This window comes from Branchiostoma belcheri, unplaced genomic scaffold (assembly GCF_001625305.1).
Source record: "Branchiostoma belcheri isolate BF01 breed outbred unplaced genomic scaffold, Haploidv18h27 scaffold14, whole genome shotgun sequence".
Classification (NCBI taxonomy): Eukaryota; Metazoa; Chordata; class Leptocardii; order Amphioxiformes; family Branchiostomatidae; genus Branchiostoma; species Branchiostoma belcheri.
Window position 1 is genome coordinate 1,551,925 of NW_017802824.1, and position 23,869 is coordinate 1,575,793.

General features: G+C 42.5%; 3 protein-coding genes across 5 annotated transcripts in view; all 3 read left to right on the forward strand.

Moving 5' to 3' along the window:
• Positions 1-9,648, forward strand: part of LOC109464747 (protein ripply) — a 26,871-nt gene extending 17,223 nt beyond the window's left edge. The window contains exons 2-5 of one of the 2 annotated variants that reach the window (XM_019761825.1): positions 6,395-6,514; positions 6,937-7,024; positions 8,503-8,588; positions 9,044-9,648. In XM_019761825.1, coding sequence (XP_019617384.1) covers positions 6,420-6,514; positions 6,937-7,024; positions 8,503-8,588; positions 9,044-9,245 — 471 coding nt within the window. In that variant the 5' untranslated portion in view covers positions 6,395-6,419 and the 3' untranslated portion in view covers positions 9,246-9,648. Of the gene's footprint in view, positions 1-6,253; positions 6,515-6,936; positions 7,025-8,502; positions 8,589-9,043 lie in introns of those variants that run through there. The other variant, XM_019761824.1, reaches the window with a different exon arrangement.
• Positions 9,649-12,812: 3,164 nt separating this feature from the next.
• Positions 12,813-15,405, forward strand: LOC109464740 (late histone H2B.L4-like). 2 transcript variants are annotated; one of them, XM_019761817.1, is made up of 4 exons: positions 12,813-12,921; positions 13,609-13,778; positions 14,293-14,429; positions 15,121-15,405. In XM_019761817.1, the coding sequence occupies exons 2-4, from the start codon at positions 13,613-13,615 to the stop codon at positions 15,217-15,219; spliced, it is 402 nt and encodes a 133-aa protein (XP_019617376.1). In that variant the 5' UTR covers positions 12,813-12,921; positions 13,609-13,612; the 3' UTR covers positions 15,220-15,405. The 2 variants fall into 2 exon arrangements, with proteins under 2 accessions (XP_019617376.1, XP_019617375.1); XM_019761816.1 differs by having other exon boundaries at positions 13,612-13,778.
• Positions 15,406-16,176: 771 nt separating this feature from the next.
• On the forward strand, positions 16,177-23,855 carry LOC109464741 (charged multivesicular body protein 3-like). The gene is made up of 6 exons (XM_019761818.1): positions 16,177-16,354; positions 17,013-17,073; positions 17,771-17,956; positions 22,395-22,516; positions 22,997-23,111; positions 23,548-23,855. The coding sequence occupies exons 1-6, from the start codon at positions 16,298-16,300 to the stop codon at positions 23,646-23,648; spliced, it is 642 nt and encodes a 213-aa protein (XP_019617377.1). The 5' UTR covers positions 16,177-16,297; the 3' UTR covers positions 23,649-23,855.
• Positions 23,856-23,869: the final 14 nt, after the last annotated feature.

Genomic DNA, 23,869 nt, shown 5'->3' on the forward strand with positions numbered 1-23,869 from the left:
TGTAGGACTCGGGAGCTATAATAGGTTTGGTAACCAGGCTACTAAAATCGCACTCACTGCATGCCTTTAATTATTTAAAAAAGGAACACCTTGTCCAGTGCGTGCGTACGCCTTCCTCAATTTGACCTTCACTGTGAACTCATTTAATATGGGTGAAAACAATCCCACGCGATGGTAGCAGTAATAAAATCAGACCGTAGCAGACCGGCGCATCTCACACTGACTCGAGATGTTGTACCGAGGTGTAAAAACGATCAGCAAAACTGCGACCGCGTGTGCCTTCCCTGGTAAATTTCGTAACAGAAAGTGGGTTCTTAAGAAGTTTAATGATGAGACCTTATTGCTAAAATCCTGTTGAACACTGTCTCGAAATCGTTTGCTTTTGATAGCCTCTACCAGGCTTCGGGAGGCGGCTGAAAAAAAGAGTAGAAATCGGCCAAAATAGAGAGATAGCATGACAGGGGAGTTGGTCCGCTGGAGAGAACAGTTTGCCGCACCCGGACAGCATACCAACTCCCCTGGCATGCTATTTCTCTATTTGGCCGATTTCTACTCTTCCAGCCGCCTCCCGAAGCCTGGTAGAGGCTATGCTAAATTTTACACACTTTAAAAGTTGCGCTAGCCGAATTTCTCTTTTTTTATGTAGCGCTACAGTATTTTTCCCCCAATAATCGAATCCATTACTTTAGGTTTAGAGTTTATTTAGACAGCTCCAATCCCTACTCCTACAAAAGTATACCTTCAAGTTTTTGTGTCGTGGAAACATTTTACAATCTGACAAAAAAAAGCGTGGGAGTTTCTTGCCAGGTGTGCCTGTGTTATTTTGGAAGACAACAGCGAACTTTACAGACGAGTGTAACCCTGAAAAGTGGGCCGGGCTCGCGGTACCGTGCGATGGGCACGCCGGATGGGATGTGATCAGCGGCTCCGGAGGCGTGCTACTGCAGCATCTTGTGTCAAACTTGACCCCTCGTCCTGGAAGTACTAGTAGATTTTACTTTTGTGAAGCAGATTGAAAGCCATCAATGCTGAAACTGTGTTTTTCTTCGCTGATATCGTTTATGACTTTTTGGAATGCATGGACGATCGGGAACTTGTGAGGCGGCAAAAGCATAAACAATATACGACTAATGAATAGCCTCTACCAGGCTTCGGTAGCGGCTGGAAAGAGTATTAAGTGGCCAGATAGACAGATAACATGCCAGGGGAGTTGGTCCTCAAATTCTAAAATTCTAATGCTGCGATCGCAGACATTTTGGCGCTGGCCGCAATACATTTACTATTGGCAATGCGTACGCGTCGTCCAACGAAAACTTAGCTATATTAAACATCAACCGTTTGGTCGTATAAAATACGGTGTTATGTTGCTCAATCCATGGTCAAAGACACAAACTATTAAGTATGAAGACAGACATAAAGATAGAAAGAGACGAGATAGAGGAAAGTAACGTTAAAAATAATGCCTTTGAGTAAGGTCGTCATGACTTTTTACGCAGACGTTTCCTGAAAACTTGACGTCCCTACAGGATATTACTATGAGAAGTGACAATATGATACATTTATTCATACCTGTGTATGTGTATCTGTGTGTGTATACACATGTGTATTGTGTCTTGTAGAAGCAGACAAATTCACAAGAAAAACATGACTTCATATCGTATTCAAGGATTATATAAGGACCTATAAGATATTGACGACTTGGCCATACCTCAGTGATGCCCCCCTCCCCTTCTCATTTTGTACATAGGTGTAAACTGCTTAGACTAATGAAGTACACGTTGCCATGTACTACCGTGTTAGCCCTGCCTACCTACCCTGGGTGCCAAACTACTAGTAGTATCGGGCCGTTATTTATTATTATTATTAGCCGTTTTCCTTCGGCAGCCAAGAGCCCCTCGTCTGCCTATCTAAATTACCGCCAGGGAGGAGTTGAGCCCCGAAAAATTTGTCCGGGCGGTAATATTCATATAGGCGGGCGAGGGGCTTTTGGCTGCCGAAGGAAAACGGCTAAGGACCCGATACTAGTTTGGCACCCAGGGTATGCCTTCCTCACACGGACTTGAGAAGCTTGTGCAGCAATACAAAAACAAACGATGATATCTTGCGTACGACGTGCAATGTTCTTGCGCCAAACCGTAGTAGAAATTTTGAAATCTCATGGGTTATCCAAAATATACGATACCAGATTCTATCGCTCACCTGGTTGCTTACGTGATTTGTTTTTACACACTAGCAGTAGGTCATGGATAACTTTCCTCGTTGCTGTTTTGTTCGTCTGTCCGGGAAAACCTCGTACGCTAGTGTGAAGGGTGGCGGGTCCATGTGAGGGGCGCAGGGACGAGAAGTGTTCAGTGGTTCGGTAGGCGTGCACATTGCGTAGCCTCCACCAGGCCTTTCTACGGGAATACGGATAGTAGAATTCGGCAAAAAAGAGAGTAAAATTGGCCAAGGGAGTCCGGCCGCGTGGGGGTAGTTTCTTTTAACTGAGCGGCCTGTCAAACTTACAAGGCGGCAATACTCCCCTGGCAATTCTATATATAGCCAGCGTAGTTAGTCTGGTAGAGACTACACATTGCGTGTCCCAGACTGGCATTAAAAAATAATTTCGCGATATAAAAAAAAAATTCATTTGTTTCATTCGTTTCTTCTTTTGCACCGAATCATGCGATCATGTAAGGAACTTGCACTTGCTATTCTGTACAAAATTGTACGTGAATAAGAGTGATTCAGAAATGTAAAGGTCCATATAAACTTCATGGCATGTCCGCTCTACCATGACTACAGCACTAGGCTGTTTGCCAGGCTTCAAGTTCAAGAGCATTGTTACGCTAAGCCTAGCCTCCACTGAGGCCTTTCTACGGGAATACGGATCGTTAAAATCGGCAAAAAGCAGACTAAAATTGGCCAAGGGAGTCCGGCCGCGGAAGGTTGTTTCTTTCCCCCCGAAATGCGCGGCCGGTCAAACCCCAAGGCGGCCAAACTCCCCTGGCAAATATTCTCCTGTATGACGACTATATATATAGCCAGCGTAGTTAGTCTGGTAGAGACTAAGCCTACCGTTTTACATTATACACATCAGACTTACACGTACTTTTTAGCATCAGCTATTATACGGGTTTTACGAGTAATGAGGTCTAATGTAATTAATCCACGTGAAGGGGCATACGTTCATCGCACCAGCTCGAGATCTCGTAACTCCGTGTGAGGGGTGTACGGTAGGGGAGCGCCTTACGGACCCAGCATGGGAACGGAGCGGCCGGTGTTATTCTAGCTGTTCACTTTGGATTAATTGAAAGGCGCCCACAGATGGTAAGAAATCCAGCTTTACGAGCCTCGAACATGTGTCTCTTGTTTGAGAACTTTCCTAGTGGTCATCTTCTATGTTTTTTTTTCGCTGATATCGTTTATGACTTTTTGGAATGCATGAACGATCAAGAGAACTTGTGAGGCGGCAAAAGCATAAATGATATACGGAGGAATCAATTTAAGGTAGTAGCATTTTGACAAAAAAATAACTCTACAGAAAGTAACGATAGCCTTTACCAGGCTTCGGAAAGCGGTTGGAAAGAGTAGATACAAGACAAGCATTGGCCAAATAGACAGATAACATGCCAGGGGAGTTGGTCCGCTAATTCTAAAGGTGTAAAGGCGGCAAACCAACTCCAATCCTCTGGCATGTTATCTGTCTATTTGGCCTACTCTTTCCAGCCGCCTCTGAAGCCTGGTAGAGACTAGCTCACCTACTCAGTCCAACATTAGTTCAATCATTTTGTCTTATTGTTTCAGCGCACACGGTAACAGTACTATAGCCTGGGTGCCAGACCCATAGCAAAGTATCTCAGTGAGCACCATGCACTGAGATACTTTGTGTCCAGTGTATTGGGTCTGGCATCCAGGCTAACACTACCAGGGACTCGGAACACACAGTTCACAACTTCACACACACAACACAAAGAAAGGATCACACAATATAATCCGGTAATACGGACATGGATTTCTGTTCTTCCCTTTGTCTTGTAGAACAAGCTCAAATACACCACTGTTTACACTTTTCTCCGTATCACATGACGTGAATATTCATATTTTCTGTTTACCCGGAAACGATACGTGTGGGTTCTTCTCGGATCATTCTGTAGAAAAATACACAGAAAAATCACCATAAACGGATTTTTGTAAAGGATCAAGCCATGAACTTGTTTTTGCAACAGGCTGGGACGTTTACGTAACTGTGGATTTCTCCACACATAAGTTCATAGCAGTTTTACGAATGCACGAACGAAAAACTAAACCCTAATTTCTTCAAAATCATATGAGGGGATGCTACAGTAATAATTGTCTTCGTGAATGTGTAATACGTTGTATCTCAATGAAGATATGAAGGGTTTATATTAAACTTTAAAGGTTTGGGAAGATATGTGCTAGTGTATAGCTGGTTGTTACTGTTGCAAAATCACATGAATTTATTTGGTGATTATTATATTACAGCAAGAACGTTCTATCACTTATAGAACGTTCTTTATTACAATATAAAGGCCTCCGACACACTTCCCTACTCTCCGAGCAGAGGCTTTGGCTGATATTTTGGCGTTTTAGGACTTTTTACCGGGCTTTTATTTTTGTACCGGTATCTTTTTTTGTGTTGGGCTAGCACAAAATAGATACCAGTACAAAAAGCGCCAAAATAAATCCCAAACGTCTGCTTGGAGAGTAATCCCTATCTAGCCCTATGCGCGTGGTTTTATCAGTCCGAGTGCGATGTGAGTGCGCCCTGTTCATTATCGATGTGCGGTGGAATTTCTCATCCAAGTGCGTTCCCACCCTCTTGTCGGGTTCGGTGGCGATTCTCCACGTGTTCCCGCTGAGGGACCGGCCGTCAGGGGAAACGTCTGGTTTTCATGCAAAATTTCTTCTCGCCCCCCCATTTCACATCATTACCACAACATTAGCGGTGATCTTATGGGGTGCTTGGCAAATCGCATGCCCCCTTTTCGTACGCCTACCTCTGGTAACGTTGCACATTGTACAACGGAGAACGAAAATACAAAAATCTGAAAAGTAACATAAAAGTAACATAACATAAACATAACATAAAAGTCTTGGAGGGGCATTGGAGCATGTGCTGATTTTTCAAAGATTCGTTTTTTCTGAAAAAGAAAACATGTATACCACTAGATGTTTTCAAAGTCAGTGTTTTAATATGGCTTCTTTGTATAAAAATCTCTTGTGTTGTAATATACAAAGTCGTTTGTTTGGCCAGCTATCTCAGAAACACATGTGTAGGTGTTTAGTATCTAGTGTGTTTACAATTTGACATGATCTGTTTCTTTGTTTTCTTAGATAGATAAACCCCAAGTAGAAATAACAAAGCTGCTTCATAGTGGGCCATTGGATTGTCTACCATAAAAACAGAGATCAACTTTAATTTGTGGCATTTTTTGTGAGACACTACAACTTACGTAGGGTGGAAAATAGCGTTGGTATTAACTATACACTTAGTAACTTAGTATTTGATCGTACACTGTACTCCCAAAGGAAGGTTCCATGTGTGCAGGACTGTTTCTCTTGTTGTTTTTGTTTTTCTTTCGTGTTCCATATTTTGATTATTGTAGCTGTGTCAATTTTTCCTAGCCGTAGGTGTGAGTGATTGGGAGTGAGCAGAAGTCGCACTAGTCTGTCAGCCCAGTTCGCACTCTCACACGAGAATGGTGCATACGTGCTAAAACATCCCAAATTTAATTGTCGTGCAACAGGACGACGTCACGTCCATCTGATGAGGGACAGTGGGAGGAGGGGGGTGCCTCCTCTAGAGCCCCTTGAGCATAAACCCCAGGAATACGAAATTCGTCCCAGATGGAATAACAAACTTCCCAGATGGTTCGAATCCCGGCCACAACTCTGATGATAGGAAATCGGCCCATCTGGAAACGCGACACCAAACCTGGACTTTTTCCCACGGTGAAGTTCAACTCGAACTTTCTTCAAAAGAAAAATCGGGAGTCCATAAAAGTGAAAAAATGGGAGGTTCATTTTATTCTTCTCCTGAAATGTATGCAGCCCCTTTCCATTCAAGCCTGTGCGGCTATCCCAACTTAGCACAATGGGGCTAATGACGATTCGGTGCCAAAACTAAAGCACGGATGACACCCTACACTACAGGGTGCCTTTGTGGAGTTAATGGGATTTCTGAGCGAAAACAAAACACTGAGAATCGTCAACTTCCTGCGAAGAGGCAGATCAGTGAAAATGTATGCATGGGCGAGGGGAGGGCCGCCCGTGGCTAGCTCGGGTACAAATAGCCTGACCAGAGCTGAGGGAGTATCACTTTTCCTCTAGCCGTCTCTTCGAGCTGTTCAGTCTCCGCGGAGCTCATCCAACTCACCTCTGTACTCTACAGGAACGTCTGTACTTCGCTAGTGACTATGGAAACTGCCGGGTTCTCGTACTACAACACCGCCGCTCTGTGCTCGGCACAGCACTGTAACTGCCACAAGCAGACGACAAAGGCTTCGGGAATGTAAGTAGACATTTCTTGGTATATCTCTTCTCATTTTTTTTTCGTGCTTCCGCCTTGTCGTGCAAGAGCTTCCTAGTATCGCTGGTCATCGATGTGTTTTGGTCGCTATGATATGTCCAAACCCAGACCTGTGGATTGGGATTTTGCCACTGTAAAAAAAACACAAAAACCATGCATGTAACTGTTCTTAGTGTCAGTGTCAAGAATAACGCCATAACAGCTCGTACAATCTTTCTTTCTTGTATGAAAAGACTGTAACTTAAGTCTTGGAGTTTTCGTTGCGGTATAACGGTTCATAAATGGTGGCTCAACAGTCGAGATTTTGGCTCAAAAGTCTTGAAGTGTGATGACATTATTGTCAGGGGTTTGAGCGGCGTTTGACGTGATTTTAATCGTATGTTTCTTCTCCCTCCCGACCCCAGGCCCGCCCAGCCCCCAGTCTGGCGTCCGTGGATCGTGACAGAACGCGACATCCTCAGGCGTAACGCCATCAGGGAGCGACGAAGCAAGGTAGGCACAATTTCTATCTGTTATTTCCAGTCATCGTTCTCCAAAAAAATTGCCCATTCGTTATACGCTATAATTTTCCCTATCTACTCCCGATTTTGCACTGGAACGGCCATCTTTATCTTTGAATTACGCGAAAGTTTAGAAAACTAAAGTTTCTTCAAAATGATCGTACGCAAGACGGAAATACATTCGATGTTTTGGCGCTATCCTAAACTGTTGATCAAAGTCGGCAAAGAGCCGTTGGAGTGAAAACTGAAGTACGCCGCCACACTTTGATACACTCGGCGAAGGCACGACCCGTGGGCCGATTTGTCGCCTGGACTCACTCAAATCTCCATTTAGGGCTTCAAATAAACACTTTTATGACGAGTTCAAAAGGCGAGCCGAAAACGTTTTATGATCTCGGGCGCTCCTCTTCAAAAGCGGGTTGGAGTAAACTCTCGTGCCGGGAGCCGGTCAGACGGCTTCCGGAGACTGAACGGACGTAGACGGCATCCAACGTGTGTTTCTTCCTTCCTCCCAAATTTTCAAGGCATGCTTTTGTGTGTGTGTAGAACCGACCTTGCAAGCTGGCCCACCTCTCCTAAAAGCTTGAAACATAGAGCGAGCATGTCAAAATCACATGTACTTTACTTTCACGGGATAGGCGCATATTCATGAACTGTTACCAAGGCGAAAACACATGACGCCATTTTCTACCAATAACAACACTCGTGAAGTAAGCAAAAATCTTAACAAAAATCTCTTCTTCAAGTTCATTTCGCTTATCGTTCAGGACATTTTGTACAAAACATAAGTGTAGCTTGTGTGGTCTTTGAGACAGAAATCGTATGGACTTAATTAGCAGACGTGCGACAAAAAATGACAGGCGAAAGATTAGAACCAAATCCCTTCAACCTCAATAGCCTTAGGAGTGGGTCTTATCCGAAAGTTTTTAACAAGTTCACACCTCCGGTCTAAGCCTCCAGTGTCCTCTAATTAATAAGTATGGCTTCATTTTCTCCAAAACAATCGGGCCTAATCTTACTAATTGGCAGCCATTCTTTGATACTACAAAGAAAGTGTCAGACGTGGCCAAATACTTCGGACTACTCGTATTGCAGTGTTCATAATGTGTATTGCGTAGTTTCTGAGATCTACGTTGGTTTACACATGATTTTGCCGTCGCAATGTGTATTTTTGCTGCATGTAATTCACGTATACTTCAGCACAGATTCACATGTTCTCAAACAAACATGAATTTTAACGATTCCGGGTCAAACTTGAAAAGCCGGTGCGAATTTTGTTCTTCGCCTTGGCCTAACAAAAGTAGCGTCTTGGTGGTTAAAACAAAAACGCTCGTAGCAGCACCTTGCTCCAAGCGTAACACACAACCAGCTTTCCAGTGCAGTTTCGGGTACATGTGGTGATTATGTGATGTGTGTGTTGTTTTCTGTAACATTGTATTTATCATGTTTCTTATTCTATTTTCCCCACAGCCTTACGCTCGTCCTTCATCCACCAACAACGGCTCTGACACACGCGGTCCCGAGCCTGGTCTACCGTCCTTCCAGCACCCTGTCAAGTAAGTTTTCAGCTCAGTATTCTTTCTCTAGCTAACAATACTCTCCAAGCAGAGGTGTGGGCTTTGGCTTATTTTTGGCCTGTTTTTTAATCAACTAGTCTTCAATACAAAAAAGAAAGCCTATTAAAAAGCCTAAAACACGCCGAAAATATGGCAAAGCCCAATCCTCTGCTTGGATAATATCAAAACAACCGAAGACTGGGCTGCCAGTCTATAGAAATATCATGTCTTTACCCCAACTGGACACATATACGAGTACAACAATGGCAATGTATTGTGTATACACAGTAAATTTTAAATTGTAATTACTTTTTTAAAATGCTTAAAATCGTAAATGTTGTTACACGTTACTTATACAATTTTTTGGCCTCCCCTCTCCAAATAGTGTTAAGAATGCTAAGACTCATATAATGTTGTTACGCGTTACTTATCAATTTTTTTCCTTCCCTCTCCAGGCTCCACTGGTCTAAGCCCGTGTACGACTACATGTACCAGTACGGCCGGCAGCTCCTGGACGCCTTCCCCGTTCAGGCCACCATCTGTATCGTAGACCAGGACCCCGCCGAGAGCGACGACAGCGACTTCGAGTCAGACTACGAAGACGACTCCGACACCGGCGACAAGCCGCTCAAGAGGAACGCACCGACCCTGAACTAGAGACGTTTGGTCAAGCAGAGAAATATGAACACTTCTATGTATAAGTCTACATCAAGCTGTTTGGTGTTAGCTTTGTTCCAACTGTTGTGAATTGTATGTTCTGTGAGCACAGACGATGGTCCAGTCTCAGTGTCATACTATCACACTGTCGTAAAGTCTTACCAAATGTTTATATGACTGTAAATATTGTAAATATTTGTATATATATCACAGATTATGAAAGAGCTCTATTTTTATACTTGAGAGATGAATTTTAATGATATTGTTGTGTATTTATACCCTCGTTGTTTTCCTTTTTGTTTCCGCACAAGTTCAGTATTGTTTTGTTATTCCGCAAAGTGTTATATATCGTATACACGGTATTTATTCCTACTACGTGCAGACAAGTTATAAGAATAAAGTTGTCTGAAAGGAATTGAACAGGAGTTTGTGGTCTTAGCAAGTGTGTGTGTGTGTGTGTGTGTGTGTGTGTGTACGCGGTGGGGGGGGGGGCTTTAGAGGCGACAAAAAGAGCACAAATTGGCCACATAGACGTATATTTTGGCATGTCAGGTGAGTTAGTCCGCTAAAGGAGCAAAGTTTGTCGCTTCAGTGTGGCAAACTGTACACTGAAGTGGCTGACTGTAGTCCTTTAGCGGACCAACTCCCCTAGCATGTTTGTTATCTGTCTATTTGGCAGATCTCTACTATCAGTGTGTCAGCAGTTTCTGAAGCCTGATAGAGGCTACTATACTGGGACAAGCATGTAAGCTGTCGTGTTGTACGTATACTCTCTCAGGCCAGGGCTAGCCTCTACTAGGGGTTCGTGGGGTGGCCGGAAAGAGTTTTTTTTGCGGCAAACTGTGTTCTCTAGTGGACCAACGCCCCTGGCATGTTATCTTTCTATTTGGCCAATTTCTACCCTTTCCAGTCGCCTCCCAAAGCCTGGCAGACTAAATTTAGGACAATGACGCAAGGAAAGGGACGAGACGCAATAAAAGTCAGAACCAGGCGGATCAGAACATTGCAAGGGGAAGGCCAGGGTGTCGTGCAATGTGTCCGGGCTGGCACGTCCGTTCGCTGGCGGGTGCCTGCTCTCTAGGTGTTCTCATTCACGCCAACGTGCAGACATCGGGCTCCTATCCGGCAGACGGTCCGCCCTTGTCTGTCACTCCCAACGCGTTTGCCTACTCTCCAAGCAGAGGTTTAGGTACTCTCCAAGCAGAGGTTGTGGGGGAATGATCGTTACCTTTTTATATATGGCCGTTTTTTTTTTGTCCTGACCCCCACCACCCGTCGGTGGCCGCGGACCTTCTCTGGCTAATGGATATTGCCTGGCCAATTTGATACTGTCTTTTTGTCACCGATAGGAGGGTCTGCATGCTCTTTTCCGTAAGGCGTAGGCGGCCTCTTTATAATTTCCCGTAATTCGTAGGGAAGTCATTTTATTTACCGTTATTCGTAGTGAGGAGGCGAAAATTTAGCGTAAAACGTTGCCAGCCTTCCTAAAATTTAACGTAAAGCGTTGCGGGCCTCCATAAATTTAGCGTAAAGCGTAATCAGGACCCCCCCATGCAGACCCTCCGATAGGGATCTGCTTGGAGGTTTAGGTATTTCGGCTAATTTTTGACACGTTTTAGGCGTTTGAATAGGGGGTTCTTTTTTGTACAGGCTTTTTTTTTTTACGGAAGCTCTTTCTCTTGCAAATGATAGCTTGCTGGCAAATGGTAATGTCTTTACAGCCCCCGAAAAGTCGGCTTGGAGACTAGTTTGAGGCAAGGCGTTCGCCCAGTACAGTCTGACAATTTTAGAAAGAATTTCATCAAATAAAGACGCAATTTTAAAAACTTTTTCATCAACGATCAAGTAAAAACATTTTCATCAATTTAAGTTTCAATTCAAGTAAATACTTGACGCAATTAGTTACTTTTTTCTCCAAAGGCGTACGTGCCATCTCAAGTGAGTTGATCATCGTCATTGTTAACAACATTGGGAAATGACCCAAAATTGTCCTTTTGTCAAAACGCAAAGAACAGGGCTGATAGGTCCTGGTCGCCATCGTTTGGTACCGTCTTGTCGGCGTACTAAAAGCGCCACCTAACGGCTAGCCTTGCGGTACACAAATAACACTTTGATAAGAACAAATTCTGATCAATCTTGGTGACGTTTTTACATAGCTACAGTCCAATCCACAAAGTTCCGTCGCTACCAATTCAAAATAGTTAGTTAGGAAAGACTTAAACTACACACTCAAATGGCCTGGAATTGGTACACCAGTTCTATATGTAGTGAATTTCTATTCTGTAAAATGTTCACGTACGAAAATAATGGGATTTATTCAATATATATGTATTCACATGCTACCTACACGATACTAAATGTATTAGTATCACACTTGTAAACGAAAGAATAGACTACATATGTCGTTTATACTTTGAACAGTGACATCGCGTGTCCTAATATAATGGACAGTTCATTGTGAGAGTGGCTTATAAGTTGGGACAAATAACACCAACATTTGCGTAAGAATAGCAGAGCTCTAGACGCAGATGTTTCGCGCCTTTATACCTCAAACAAAGCACAAAGAGGCTGTTGGAGCCACAAATGAAAGTTTGGATTAAAATTTCATAGACATCGTGCACTCAATCAAAAGGACATTGTCTAAAGTGCCCTAAACCCCTGTCTTTTGGGAATGCGCCTCTAGGGGGCGCTATTCCGTAGGGGTGGGATATATTACTGCGGAGTTCAATGTACGATGAAAAATACAATGAGGCACCACAACCCAAACTACTGTGCCTATTCAAGTGTATTATCGACAATTACAGTGTCGAGGTCATTTTGATTAAGGGATAAGGCCGTATAAACGTGTGTTTACAGTGTGACCGTATTGAACAACGATCTAAATTGTTTCACAAATTTAAAGTACGTGACGAAGGAAAAAGTTTGTTTCTTCCGAATAAGACTTCAATTCTAGTCAGATTACAAACGAACAGTTATGTTTCATAGCAAAGTGATTGAAATTGGGTTTTGTATCCTCTTAAGAAGGCTTGAATATGATAAAAATAAGATCGTTGTCTGTCAATGTAAATTCACAAACGAACAGTTATTTTTCATAGGATAGTGACTGAAAAGGGCTCAAGGGTCCTGGAATATATGAGGTACCTGGAATGAGTACATGATTTTTTCAACTGAATACATAGTGGTGACACACTCAGGCGAAATAGCTTATATATAAACGTCACCACTAGACGTATATTAATAATTACAACACAAGACAAAAATATCAAATAGGTAAGGCCCGATAAACAGCAACAGAACTAAACAATTAAGGTGATGTTACCTGAATACAGTTAGCTTTAGAAAAGTATAACTGTGTGATAGAAGTTGAGTGTTGATTTCAGATGACAGTGGATTGAATAGATCAGCAAAACAACCATACAACTTGATGACCGCGCTGCGCTGTTACTAAACAGTGTTAATAAACTTGAAAACATCCCAGGTGGATATGTGACGACGTTTTCAGGTGTGCGCGCATCTTCCTCAGGTGTGAGAAACGTCCTGGAAAACTCATTATCTCATTAGTCATTATCCGCGAGAATTTCTGTCGACGTGGCAGGGCGAACATCGCGATTTCAGAGATCAACACGGACTAGTTTTCAGTTTGATATTTCAGCGCACAAGCTTTACCCAACAAGGCGTAAGTACATCATTTATGACCTTAGGCCTTGGCAAAGTACATGTTGTAAATTTGATATGTGAAGATATTTTGAAATGCCATTTTAGTAACGTCGTCTGCCCATACCACAGGATATATTGGCACGTGGCAAGAAAAAGGGTTACACGTATATCCCTGAAGTTAAACATGTGGCTTGAAAAAAAACTGTATAATTTCAAGAGGCCTCCTTTAGTATATGCTGTAGAATTTCAAGAGGCCTCCTTTAGTATATGCAAGGAAGCTAAATACCATTAAATGTATTTAACCCCCTTGGTATATGTGACATGCATTGCTTGTATTGAATTGCTTGTATTATCATTGAGAATTGACCCTGTTCACACAGAAAATCGTTCCTCACATCTGGTCCACGTGCCACACGTTCCTTTCAAACCGTGCCCGAGCACGATTCGCCTAAACCACAATCATTGTTGTTTGATGAAAACACGTAGGAAGGTAGCGTGTTATCAATGTCAACGTCCTGCTTGCTGGTGCCCCCCTCCCAGCGTACCTATGTTTTGAAGGGTCATGTGTCATGCATACGAAATCACGCTGTTTTGTTTGTTTATATATTTGCTTGAGACGCCTGGTCTATGGAATAAAAAAAGGATATCAGTTTAGAATATTTATTTGACTTAAGCTTCCCTTTGTCTTTTTTATGTATTTTATCAGTAGAATGCCGCCAAAACCCGTTAATCACAACAATAACAAGGTCCGAGCTGACAGTCCCTCTGCACCTGACTCTACCCCGAGCCCGAGGCCTCATGGGAAGGCACGCCGACGTCATCACCGGAACCGGAAAGAGACCTACAACAGTTACATCTACAAGGTGTTGAAACAAGGTACTAGTGTCAATACTGGCTCAGCTAGTTTGCTATTTTTGAGGAAATAGCTTAGATAAACATGCAAAACGATCCACAAAAACTGAGCCGTGTACAAAAGAAAAAAAAACACAAGCATTGAAATTACTATACTCAAAATCAATTTAAAGAATTACCAGCTCAGGAGAGAACAAGAAATAGTCTCGCCTTCAAGTACCAGAGTCATCAATCAAGGATTTAGAATACTGAGATGTTCCAAAACTCATTCTTTCCTAGAACTGGCTGTCACCAAGTACAGTAGGGGCATTATCATTAGATAGCTTTAAACAATGCTTAGAGTTTGATGTTCAAGGGTTAGGTGTAACAAGTCGATCGGTGTAATATAGCCAGCTGCCGCCGCGCCGAGTCTCTGCGAAGCTCGTGTGTTACGCCGAAGGGCGGCTATACCGGCTATTCAAAAACAGATACAGAATATAGTGGTTACTAAGACAGGAAGAAGCTCACTGTAACTGCTGTCTACTTTCTTTGAATTCAGTTCACCCGGATGTTGGGATCTCCAGTAAAGCCATGAACATCATGAACTCCTTCGTGAATGACGTGTTTGAGCGGATGGCTGGCGAGGCCTCCCGACTGGCGCACTACAACAAGAAACAAACCGTCTCTAGTCGGGAGGTAAGAAACCTCCACTCATTGCGTCCTTCCTTCGTCTTCCTTCCCTAATTTCTCCCTTCTTTCCATCCATCCCGATTCCGTCCATCCATCCATCCATCCATCCACCCCTCCGTCCACCCATCCATCCGTCCGTCCGTCTACCTTTCCGTCCGTCCATCCATCCATCCATTCATCCGTCCGTCCGTCCGTCCATCCATTCATTCATCCGTCCGTCCGTCCACCTTTCCGTCCGTCCGTCCAGTCCATCCATCCATCCATTCATCCATCCATCCATCCATCCATCCATCCATCCATCCATCCATCCATCCATCCATCCACCCGTCCGTCCATCCACATCCGTCCGTCCGCCGACCCACCAATCCATCCTTCCATACATCCATACACTACACTACACTACACTAAACTAAACTACACTAAACTACATAGCCTCTACCAGGCTTGGGGAGGCGGCTGGAAGAGTAGAAATCGGCCAAATAGAGAGATAAGCATGCCAAGGGAGTTTGTCCGTTGAGAGAACATTTCGCCGCACCCAGCCGCCTCCCCAAGCCTGGTAGAGGCTATAAACTACACTAAAGTACACTAAAGTACACTAAACTACACTAAACTACACTAAACTACACTAAACTACACTAAACTACACTAAACTACACTACATCGGACTCGGTACGTATTTCTTTTGTTGTGTCTGTAGATCCAGACAGTTGTGCGTCTGCTGTTGCCTGGTGAGCTGGCCAAGCACGCTGTCAGCGAGGGGACCAAGGCCGTCACCAAGTACACTAGCACCAAGTAAACCTGACCCAGTCAGCGGGTTAAGAGAGTCTCCTAGCGGTATCATTTATACTGCACGTTGTTGTTACAACAAGACGATGGTGACCGTCTCTCTATGTTCTTGCTTTTGTAACGTCTTTATAGTTATTCTGACATCTTGATACTTATTTTGTAGCATATATGCTTCTATGTGCGCTATTAAATGGCTTGCTTTTCAGATAACAAACTCGTGATTTTCCTCGCTTTAACTTACCTGCACCAACAGTATAAGTTTGTTTTTGAATACTAACATCCCTAGGTGCGCATTCATGTATTGACACTGTAACGTAGTAATCAAATTTAAGGCCTTGTATCATTGACAAGCTTGTACACCGATTGTTTTCCTACATTCTCTGTTCCTGGGAACAATCGCAAACTAAGCCTTTCCTTTAACCAACCAACCAACCAACCAACCAACCAACCAACCAACCAACCAACCAACCGTACCAACCAACCAAACAAACAAACAAACAAACAGACAAACAAACAAACAAACAAACAAACAACCAAACAACCAACAGCGTTCTTACACCTGACGTCACGGTTTCCATGAACCACAGAGCAGACTACACCGTGCAGTGTACTGGAAGTAAATATGTGTGAAGGTTATAATTGCGTGGTTACCACATGGTTGGTTACAACATGTAACCAGGAAGCTTTGAACCAAGAATGGGCCGTACCATTTTGCAGGTTGTTCTCTCATCGCACAACGCTGTCCACGCGATATTAAAACATTAGGAATAGATCACTATGGACAATGGCACGCTGCGTTTGCATGTTTTTAGAAACATCTAGGTGTCCGCTTGCTGACAAACATCACAGCTCAGTCGCACACCCCTGTAGTGAAATGTAACCGTCCAGTTCGGTTCCTTGGCGTGTGTAATACAGGTAGCTGACGTGACTTTGAGGCATTTTGTTAAACTGTCTCCAAGTTCATTGCTAAGCGTACTAGTCTACAGGCTACAGAACTAAGATTTTACACTTAAGATGCGCTCCCTGTGGGTCGTCACTGTCTCTTCTGGAGATTGACGGAACGCCACAACAAGTTGAGAGACTCAGTCATGGGGAGCGGCGCAAGTGTCAAGAAGAAACCAGCCGCAAACAACCCCAGAGACAAGGTGGGCAAAAATGTTTTGTTCGCTACATGCACATTACAACATGTACAACAACAGGTACGTGACAAGGAGTGACAAGGCATGTAATGGTTATCTTGAAGAAATACATGATCTTGGAAAAGTTCTCAAGGGTAGAAAGATTCAGTTTTAGGTATGTATCGTACTGTTGAACTTTGTACCTTTATCTTAAATAGCATCAACACACACTGAAGTTGTCAAGTTGAGAGTAAACAAACAAACCTAAAGTTGCCAACCACTGGAATATATTGGCGGAAACAAGCTAAAATAATCTTCGTTGTACCTAACGCAACATATATACCACACGACAAAGCACAAACACATTGTATGGACAATAGAACATACAATACAGTAGGTTAGGACTTTCTCAGGTCGATTTTATTGTTCTCGCTATTCATACATTATTAATGACTTCTTTGAAGATTTCATTTAGGTAGGTACTTTGTGCGGTTGGTTAAATATTACAGTAATAGCTTCTTTTGTAGTTACATGTAGACCACGTCCTTGGATTACCGTTAATGCGTGAAAACATCTTTGATCTTTTGTGAGGAAATGTTTGATTGAAAACACGAGCGTTACACGCATTGTGTCTTTTTTTTTTAATATTTTATTTCGAACTATTCTTAAACTTTTTTATGTTCAGATCCGGGCATGGCAGCGTCAGTTGAAGCAAGAACATCGAATCTTGGACAGAGAAATTGGTGGTAAGCGTTTTGTTGAAATGTTGACCCCCGTTCGGACACTTTCCACTTCCTTATGCCATGTTTATGAACCACTCAGCCCAAAGTTTATAGTTTGTGTGACCTGATTGGACAGGTTGCTAAGCGATAGGCAGCAGGTGCACGTGTGTCGGTAGTTTTCTCTAAACAAACCGGTATTGTGAGAGCTGAATCAGGGTGGCTTGGTAAGAAGTCTAGGGAGAACAAAAATAATCTCCAACGGTCCAACCAGAAGCGACTCAATTTAATTAGTTGCACGTCTTTTACAAGTTTGGGGGCATTTTGTTCGTTTCTGTTTTGGCGCACAGTTACTAGTATAGCCTCTACCAGGCTTTAGAAACGGTTTGAAAGAGTAGAAATAGACAGATAACATACCAGGGGAGTTGGTCCGTTATAGTAAACCAACTCGCCTTGCATGTCATCTGTTTATTAGTATTTGGCCAATTTCTAATCTTTCTAGCCGCTTTTCAAGACTTCTGGTAGTGGCTACAGGTCCTACAGTCGGCATGCCACCGTATTTTTCTATAGCCTGGGTTCCATCCTGGTGGTAGCGACTGTGGGAGCGGACGTTAACTAACCAGGATGGAACCCAGGCTAATTTTTCTAGAGATTAAGTGACAATTTGGATACAGAATTTGAGGACACAATGTTGATAACAATGTTGTTTTCATTCAACTCCAAGCATTTGGACGTGCGGACGCTGAGACAAAGAAGAAACTTCGCGATGCGGCAAAAAAGAAAAAGACCTCGAAGGACGCATGTGTACAGCTGGCCCGGCAGATCGTTCAGAACAGGAAGGCTGTGACCAGGCTGTACGCAGCTAAGGCCAAACTCAACTCGGTGGAAAACTGCCTGAAACTTCAGCTAGGTGGGCTACTGTTCCCTCACTTTGTAACACATGATCAGTCGAAGGGCCAACGGTCGAATATTCTATTCCACTTCCGGGGTTTTCTAAAACCCGGCAGACTGCTCTGGGACCGAGAACAGCGTTGGCGGATGAACGAGAGCAGATATTAGCGTCCGACTTTAACCCTTTCTTCCCAGAAATAAACAAGACAAGGCCGGTTATGGCGGTGAAATCTTACTTACTGTAAGATAAGGATCAATTTGAGATAGTTTTTGCGGCTCATTGACCGATAGTTTACATCCGATAACGCTGTGAACTTTTGGGTGTTATTTGAGGGGTGTTGTGGTAGCCCTGACTTCTATTTTGGTTCTGCGCTCTCACCCATCTTTTCAACATCCAATTGTGGTATAAAAGTACAGGGCAACTGTTGCAGAAAATGCACAGAAAGTTTCGTTTGGGATCATATAGGAGGTGTTAGGTTATTGTTGACCGATTGGTGTTGAAATTTATTTCTGCGACCCAGGCGTGGTGCCTGTTCCATGATTTCACAATCACAATAAGTTTGGTATCATAGGAAAGGATATTTCATGAGCGTTTTAATGATATATGATACATTGAAATTGATAAAGAAACAAGAGTTCCACGATCTCATACCTTCGCCAAATGATGTTAACCCTTGCGGGTGACGATTTATACAATTTTAATAATTGATTTTGTAAATAAGAGCCTCATTTGCATGGATTATATCAGTTGATCACATTCTCCATCCAATGACAGCCTTATCATAACAAAAAGGCTATTATAGCCCTTCCTCATAAATTATGCAAATGAGGTCATGATCTAAATAAATTATGTTTATTGATGTTCACCTTCACTTAACTTCCAAATGTGGCAAGTATGAAATTTGGGGTGCAGCAGTTACAACTATGGAATTATAAGAATTTATAATGCAATGCCATTTATTATGCAAATTAGGTCCTCATTTACATAATCTATATTCTCAGATGTTTTTCTCGTTCTCAAGTAGATGTCACAAGTGTTTCATAGTTCTATTATCGAACAAAGCAGATTTATAGAATTTCCTCATAAATTATGCACATTAGCTCCTGATTTGCATAATTGCCATCTGATTATGTCAAGCATCACTTCAACTACCTACATACCAAAAATCACGACAATACGTCAACCGGTTCTTGAATTATCGTCCTTTAAATTTTTTTCAACAAATGCTCCTGCAGTTCCTGAACAAGGCGCTAGGGGACCCAAACTCATGTCACTTCTTCCCTACCCCAAGAGCTATCTACCAATCAAAATTCGTGACCCTAGCATGTCCAGAACATGAGATATCAAAACCGGAAGTTCAGCTGCAGTACCTAGGAAAGCCGCCATGGGGCCCAAAATCTAATCATTTCTAGGTCTCATGAATACCTACCCACCTACCAAGTTTCATTCCAATCCATCCACTGCTTCTCGAGTTATCTTGCTAAACCACACACACACACACACACAAACACACCCACACACAGACAAACGCTACTGAAAACATAACCTTCTTGGCGAAGGTAACAATGGAAATATGATGGAACAAAGTTGAGTAATCCAAACTTTTTGCGCCAAGTTTAGTTCCGTGGTTACCGCTGCAGAGCGGCCGCGTTCCAACACGCGGGGCGCTGCGGTCTAACGTTCACTGGTCTATTTTGGCCCCGCGGTATCAGTCATTAACAGCGTGTAACTTATCAATCTATATATGAAAATAAAGCTGATGTTTATAGGAACTAGAAAGGCCAATATTTGCTTTGGAGCAAATACAGCGATGGGTTCACCACATTTTACGACATGGCAGGGAAAGAATGAGAAACACAAGGGAAAACAATGATTTACATTGATATAACTATAATATGAAGTAACATACGACTAAAACAACAGTTGGATAGCTATTCCCTACTTTATTGGTTAGGATTTTTAATTGCATAATGCAAACTGTTGATTTTCAAAATAAAAATAACGTTCATGCCCCGCATTCCAATGCTGGAGCAGGAAAGCTTGAAATACCTACCAAAACACTTGAATACAGACATACTGTCAGTATGGAAATGCTCTGTGCAGGTGTTAATCAAGTTAAATCCCAACAGCCAATCAGCAAGAAATGCTCTGTGCAGGTGGAAATGCTCTGTGCAGTTGATAATCAAGTTAAATCCCAATAGCCAATCAGCAAGAAGAATAGAGGAAAGCTGCATGCCTATTGGTTGATGCCCTGCATTCCATTGTGATGACTCATACCCAAACGTGGTAAACACGGCACACTAACACAGTAATGCATTTGCTATAACACAGCCAAAAAACTCAAATAAAACCATTCTAAAAGCCTGTATCACAAAAATTTAAAAAACGCCTAGTGGTATTTGCCCACTGTACCTCCATACCAAATTTCAGGACCTTAGGCCCTAAAATGAAGAAGCTGAATCCATTTAAAAAATGGCAGGAGAAGAAGGAGGAGAAGGAGAAGGAGAAGGAGAAGAAACACCAGAAAAAGCAATATGGTTTCACCTCACCACTTCGTGGTGTGGTGAACCCATAATTAGTACACGTAGTTTTCAAGAGGGACTAGAATGCTACCTGTTCATTACAATCCTAGAAACATAACTAAATTTGAACGCGGGAGGAACTGCGTCTCTATGACGGAGTGAATATTTTCTATATGAGTTCTGCGCTCCCCCATAATCAAGTCGACAATACGCTATACATCAAATAAAAGGCACAGTTTCTGAAAATTAGCACACGAATTTTCATAATGATTCATGATCTCTGCGTGCTTACAACGCCGCTACAGTTTTGACCACAATTTCATGAAGAACGACGGTGCGCGGAGGTAGAACGCGCTGGGTATGGCGTCGTCATATAACAAAGTGAACATTTCCCGTCTTCTACTGTCGTGCAACTTCTACAATTTAAATCGCCATTAAACTACGTATCGATGGAAAGCTAAGGTTTGTGATGAATCAGCATATCAATTTTAAGAGGTTTAATGAATTCTTGGCGCTTATCATGGTGACAAAGACGTACATTAAGTCCCACGGTTTCTGCTCCGCGTTCCACCATGGAACATAAAGGGCGCTGCGGTTTGAATGGTGTTAATCTCGTCTATTTTGGTTCTGCGCTCTCTCCCATTAAAAACGGTATCAAGCTATATATCAAATTAAAGCTCAGATTTTAGGGAATCAGCACACACAGTTTCAAGAGGGATCATCAATCCTATCTGCCGAAAGCAACCGTACAAACATGGCCGTAAAATTAGCAGATTTCAACGCACAACTACTACAACTTTTATTCATCTCTAACAAAAATCTTTAACACGGTCGGACTCGTCAAAGCCTTGTCCTTTTGCTTGCCAAAATTCAAAAAGAAACACCGAGCCATGTTTTTACCACGCGTGTAAACGTCAAGGGTGTTTTCACGGCGGAAGCGCCACGCGTCAAAATCGCGCTTTTACAAAATAAGCGTGTTCTAGAGCATTGGCCCTTCGACTGTGATACAGTTCCCTGTAACCACGTATATGTGTAGGTGTGTAAATATTGTACGTTTGGGAATGCATCTACAGCAGCGGCACCTGTGCTACAGTGCAATGTGAACCAGTCAGAATTGTTCTGAGGAAGGTGACAGACGGTCACCGAAACTTCGGCTGAATAAAAGACTTGGTTGTGTAAAAAGAGTGTCTTTACTCATTGACTTACCAACCTGATGAAACTATTCACGGATGTACAAGATCTGTACGAAGGATTTGAGCATTTAAATGAATTTTTCAGTGGTGTAAAATGACTTGGTGTACCTAAATATTATCTTGCTTTTTTTATCCGTGGTTGTTTTGTCACAAATTTTCAGTTAGGACGTTGTTGGCTGGTTTATTGTTGGTGTTCGGTCGTTCCTTTCCTTCAGTTAATTTCAAAGCTTAAAGTCACTGACGAAAAGTAGTGGATGCTACTTGAAACGCCGCTGAGAGTTTCAAAATCTTTCCATGTGCTTGAGTAACAATTTTCTTGTTTATAAAGTTTCAATTTTTTCGTATACAGAATGATTCTGATTGCACATGGACTAGCCTGATGTCTAGCCTTCTTGAGATTTGATTTTGGTCCTCTTCTACTACAAGGGGTACAACGTTGGCAGAACGTACTACACCTGCACGAAATTCGTAGTGTATTATGCATAGCGCTTCGGCAGAACGACTCATGTAAGGTCGTATTCGCGTATACAAGGTTAACATACATCCCGTCTGTAGTTTAGAACTGTTATGTCTGAAAAGATATCGTCTGCAACAGGCAAAATTCTGATGCAACGTTGACTAAACATCCAACGAAAACCGTGGAAAATCAGGGTTTCATGCAGGCGCAGTACGTTCTGCCGACGTGCTGGATTTGTTAACGTTGTTTGGTATTTCACTGTGACATTTCCCCGCCATTTCCAGCCAACGTACGATTGGTCAACGCTTTCGAGTCGAGTGCTGACATCATGAAGGACATGCAGTCCCTCCTGCAGGTGTCACAGATCCAGAAAACCGTCTCAGACCTCACCAAGGAGATGGTCAAAGTAAATAGACTTAATATCATCTTACAAGAAATATATTAATTCAATTAAGTTTAACTAGAAAGGTAACATTCGCAAAGCAAATGCATAATGTTTACCTTCGCATATGGTCTGCTCTCTTATTAATTCTTTTTTACTCAAACACATTCATAATGTGTTTGAGCCTAAATCCTCCTGCTATAAAATTGCAGCATGATGTAACCCAATACTAGTTACCATGGTAACAGACAGTCTTGTTCAGGTCAGTGAGGCCATTGTTTGGAGAAGAAGAAACGTAGCTATGGCAAAAACAAAATGTTTTCCTTCGGTCAACATAATTAAGTTTAAATGTGAGCTATTGCATAAACATTTTGAAAATTAGAAGTAAATGAAAATCATACGGAGGTTTCTTAAATCAAAATATTTCAGTTTTAGTGAAAAATGTCAACGTTACATACCGAAATGGTCCTTTAACGTATATTTTTCCCTCCTCGCCACCACCAGGCTGGCGTTATAGAGGAGACCCTCGAGGACGTTTTTGACGAAATGGAGGATCAGGAAGAAGTGGACGCCCTGGCGGAGGAAGAGGTGGAAAAGGTGCTGTTTGAACTCACACAAGGCAAGTACTGTAGTCCATAAGCTCCGTGTAGTACATGAAACGAAAGACCATTCATTTACGCTCTCTAGCGGGTGTTCGTAAAATTGCAGCAACGGTACGGGTCACGCATTGATGGTCAGCATTGCAAAAGCACTGTATATTGCTTTACAGGCGGTCTGAATACTTTAGCATGTTGAGCCTTTTCGCTGTCCTTACACACAGAACAGAAAGCTAAGGCGCATTTAACGCATGCCTTCATTGCAATTATAGGCCAGGTTTATTCTAAATCTATCAGTATTCTTCATAGTTCATTGTCACCTACTGCTATCCAGGTATGTATATTCTACAGTAGAATACTTAAAAGTGAATAGAGATACATATATTTGCATCTTTCTGTGCTTTTGTATGTGATAACACTTTATGCTATCTAACAAAGTATCCCATATGACTTTTATAGGCGCCCTTGGAAAGGCACCGGCAGTAGTAAGGAGTGAGCCGGGAGAAGGAATTAAAGCGGAGGATGCCATCCCACAACAAGAACCGAAGGAAAAAGTATAAGCAAGTGACTGAAATGAATACAGCACATGCAATGTTGTGAAAAAAGAATGTTTTATTCTACTTTGCAAGTGGGTATACTGTAGCAAAAATATACATCTTCTCAGAAGAAAAAAGAAATACGTACAGATTTTTTTACTCACTCTTCTTACAAACTACACAGTCTATACAATGTACAAATAAGTTTCTCTGTGCAGACTTGTAACAGAATTTTTCCATGGCCA

Bases quoted from the DNA above. Each gene is read 5' to 3' on its own strand.
- LOC109464740 (XM_019761817.1), top strand. From the start codon at position 13,613: ATGCCGCCAAAACCCGTTAATCACAACAATAACAAGGTCCGAGCTGAC. The intron at 13,779-14,292 runs GTACTAGTGTCA...CTTTGAATTCAG, and splicing joins CTACAAGGTGTTGAAACAAG to TTCACCCGGATGTTGGGATC. The intron at 14,430-15,120 runs GTAAGAAACCTC...TTGTGTCTGTAG, and splicing joins AAACCGTCTCTAGTCGGGAG to ATCCAGACAGTTGTGCGTCT.
- LOC109464741 (XM_019761818.1), top strand. From the start codon at position 16,298: ATGGGGAGCGGCGCAAGTGTCAAGAAGAAACCAGCCGCAAACAACCCC. The intron at 16,355-17,012 runs GTGGGCAAAAAT...TTTTATGTTCAG, and splicing joins CAAACAACCCCAGAGACAAG to ATCCGGGCATGGCAGCGTCA. The intron at 22,517-22,996 runs GTAAATAGACTT...CGCCACCACCAG, and splicing joins TCACCAAGGAGATGGTCAAA to GCTGGCGTTATAGAGGAGAC.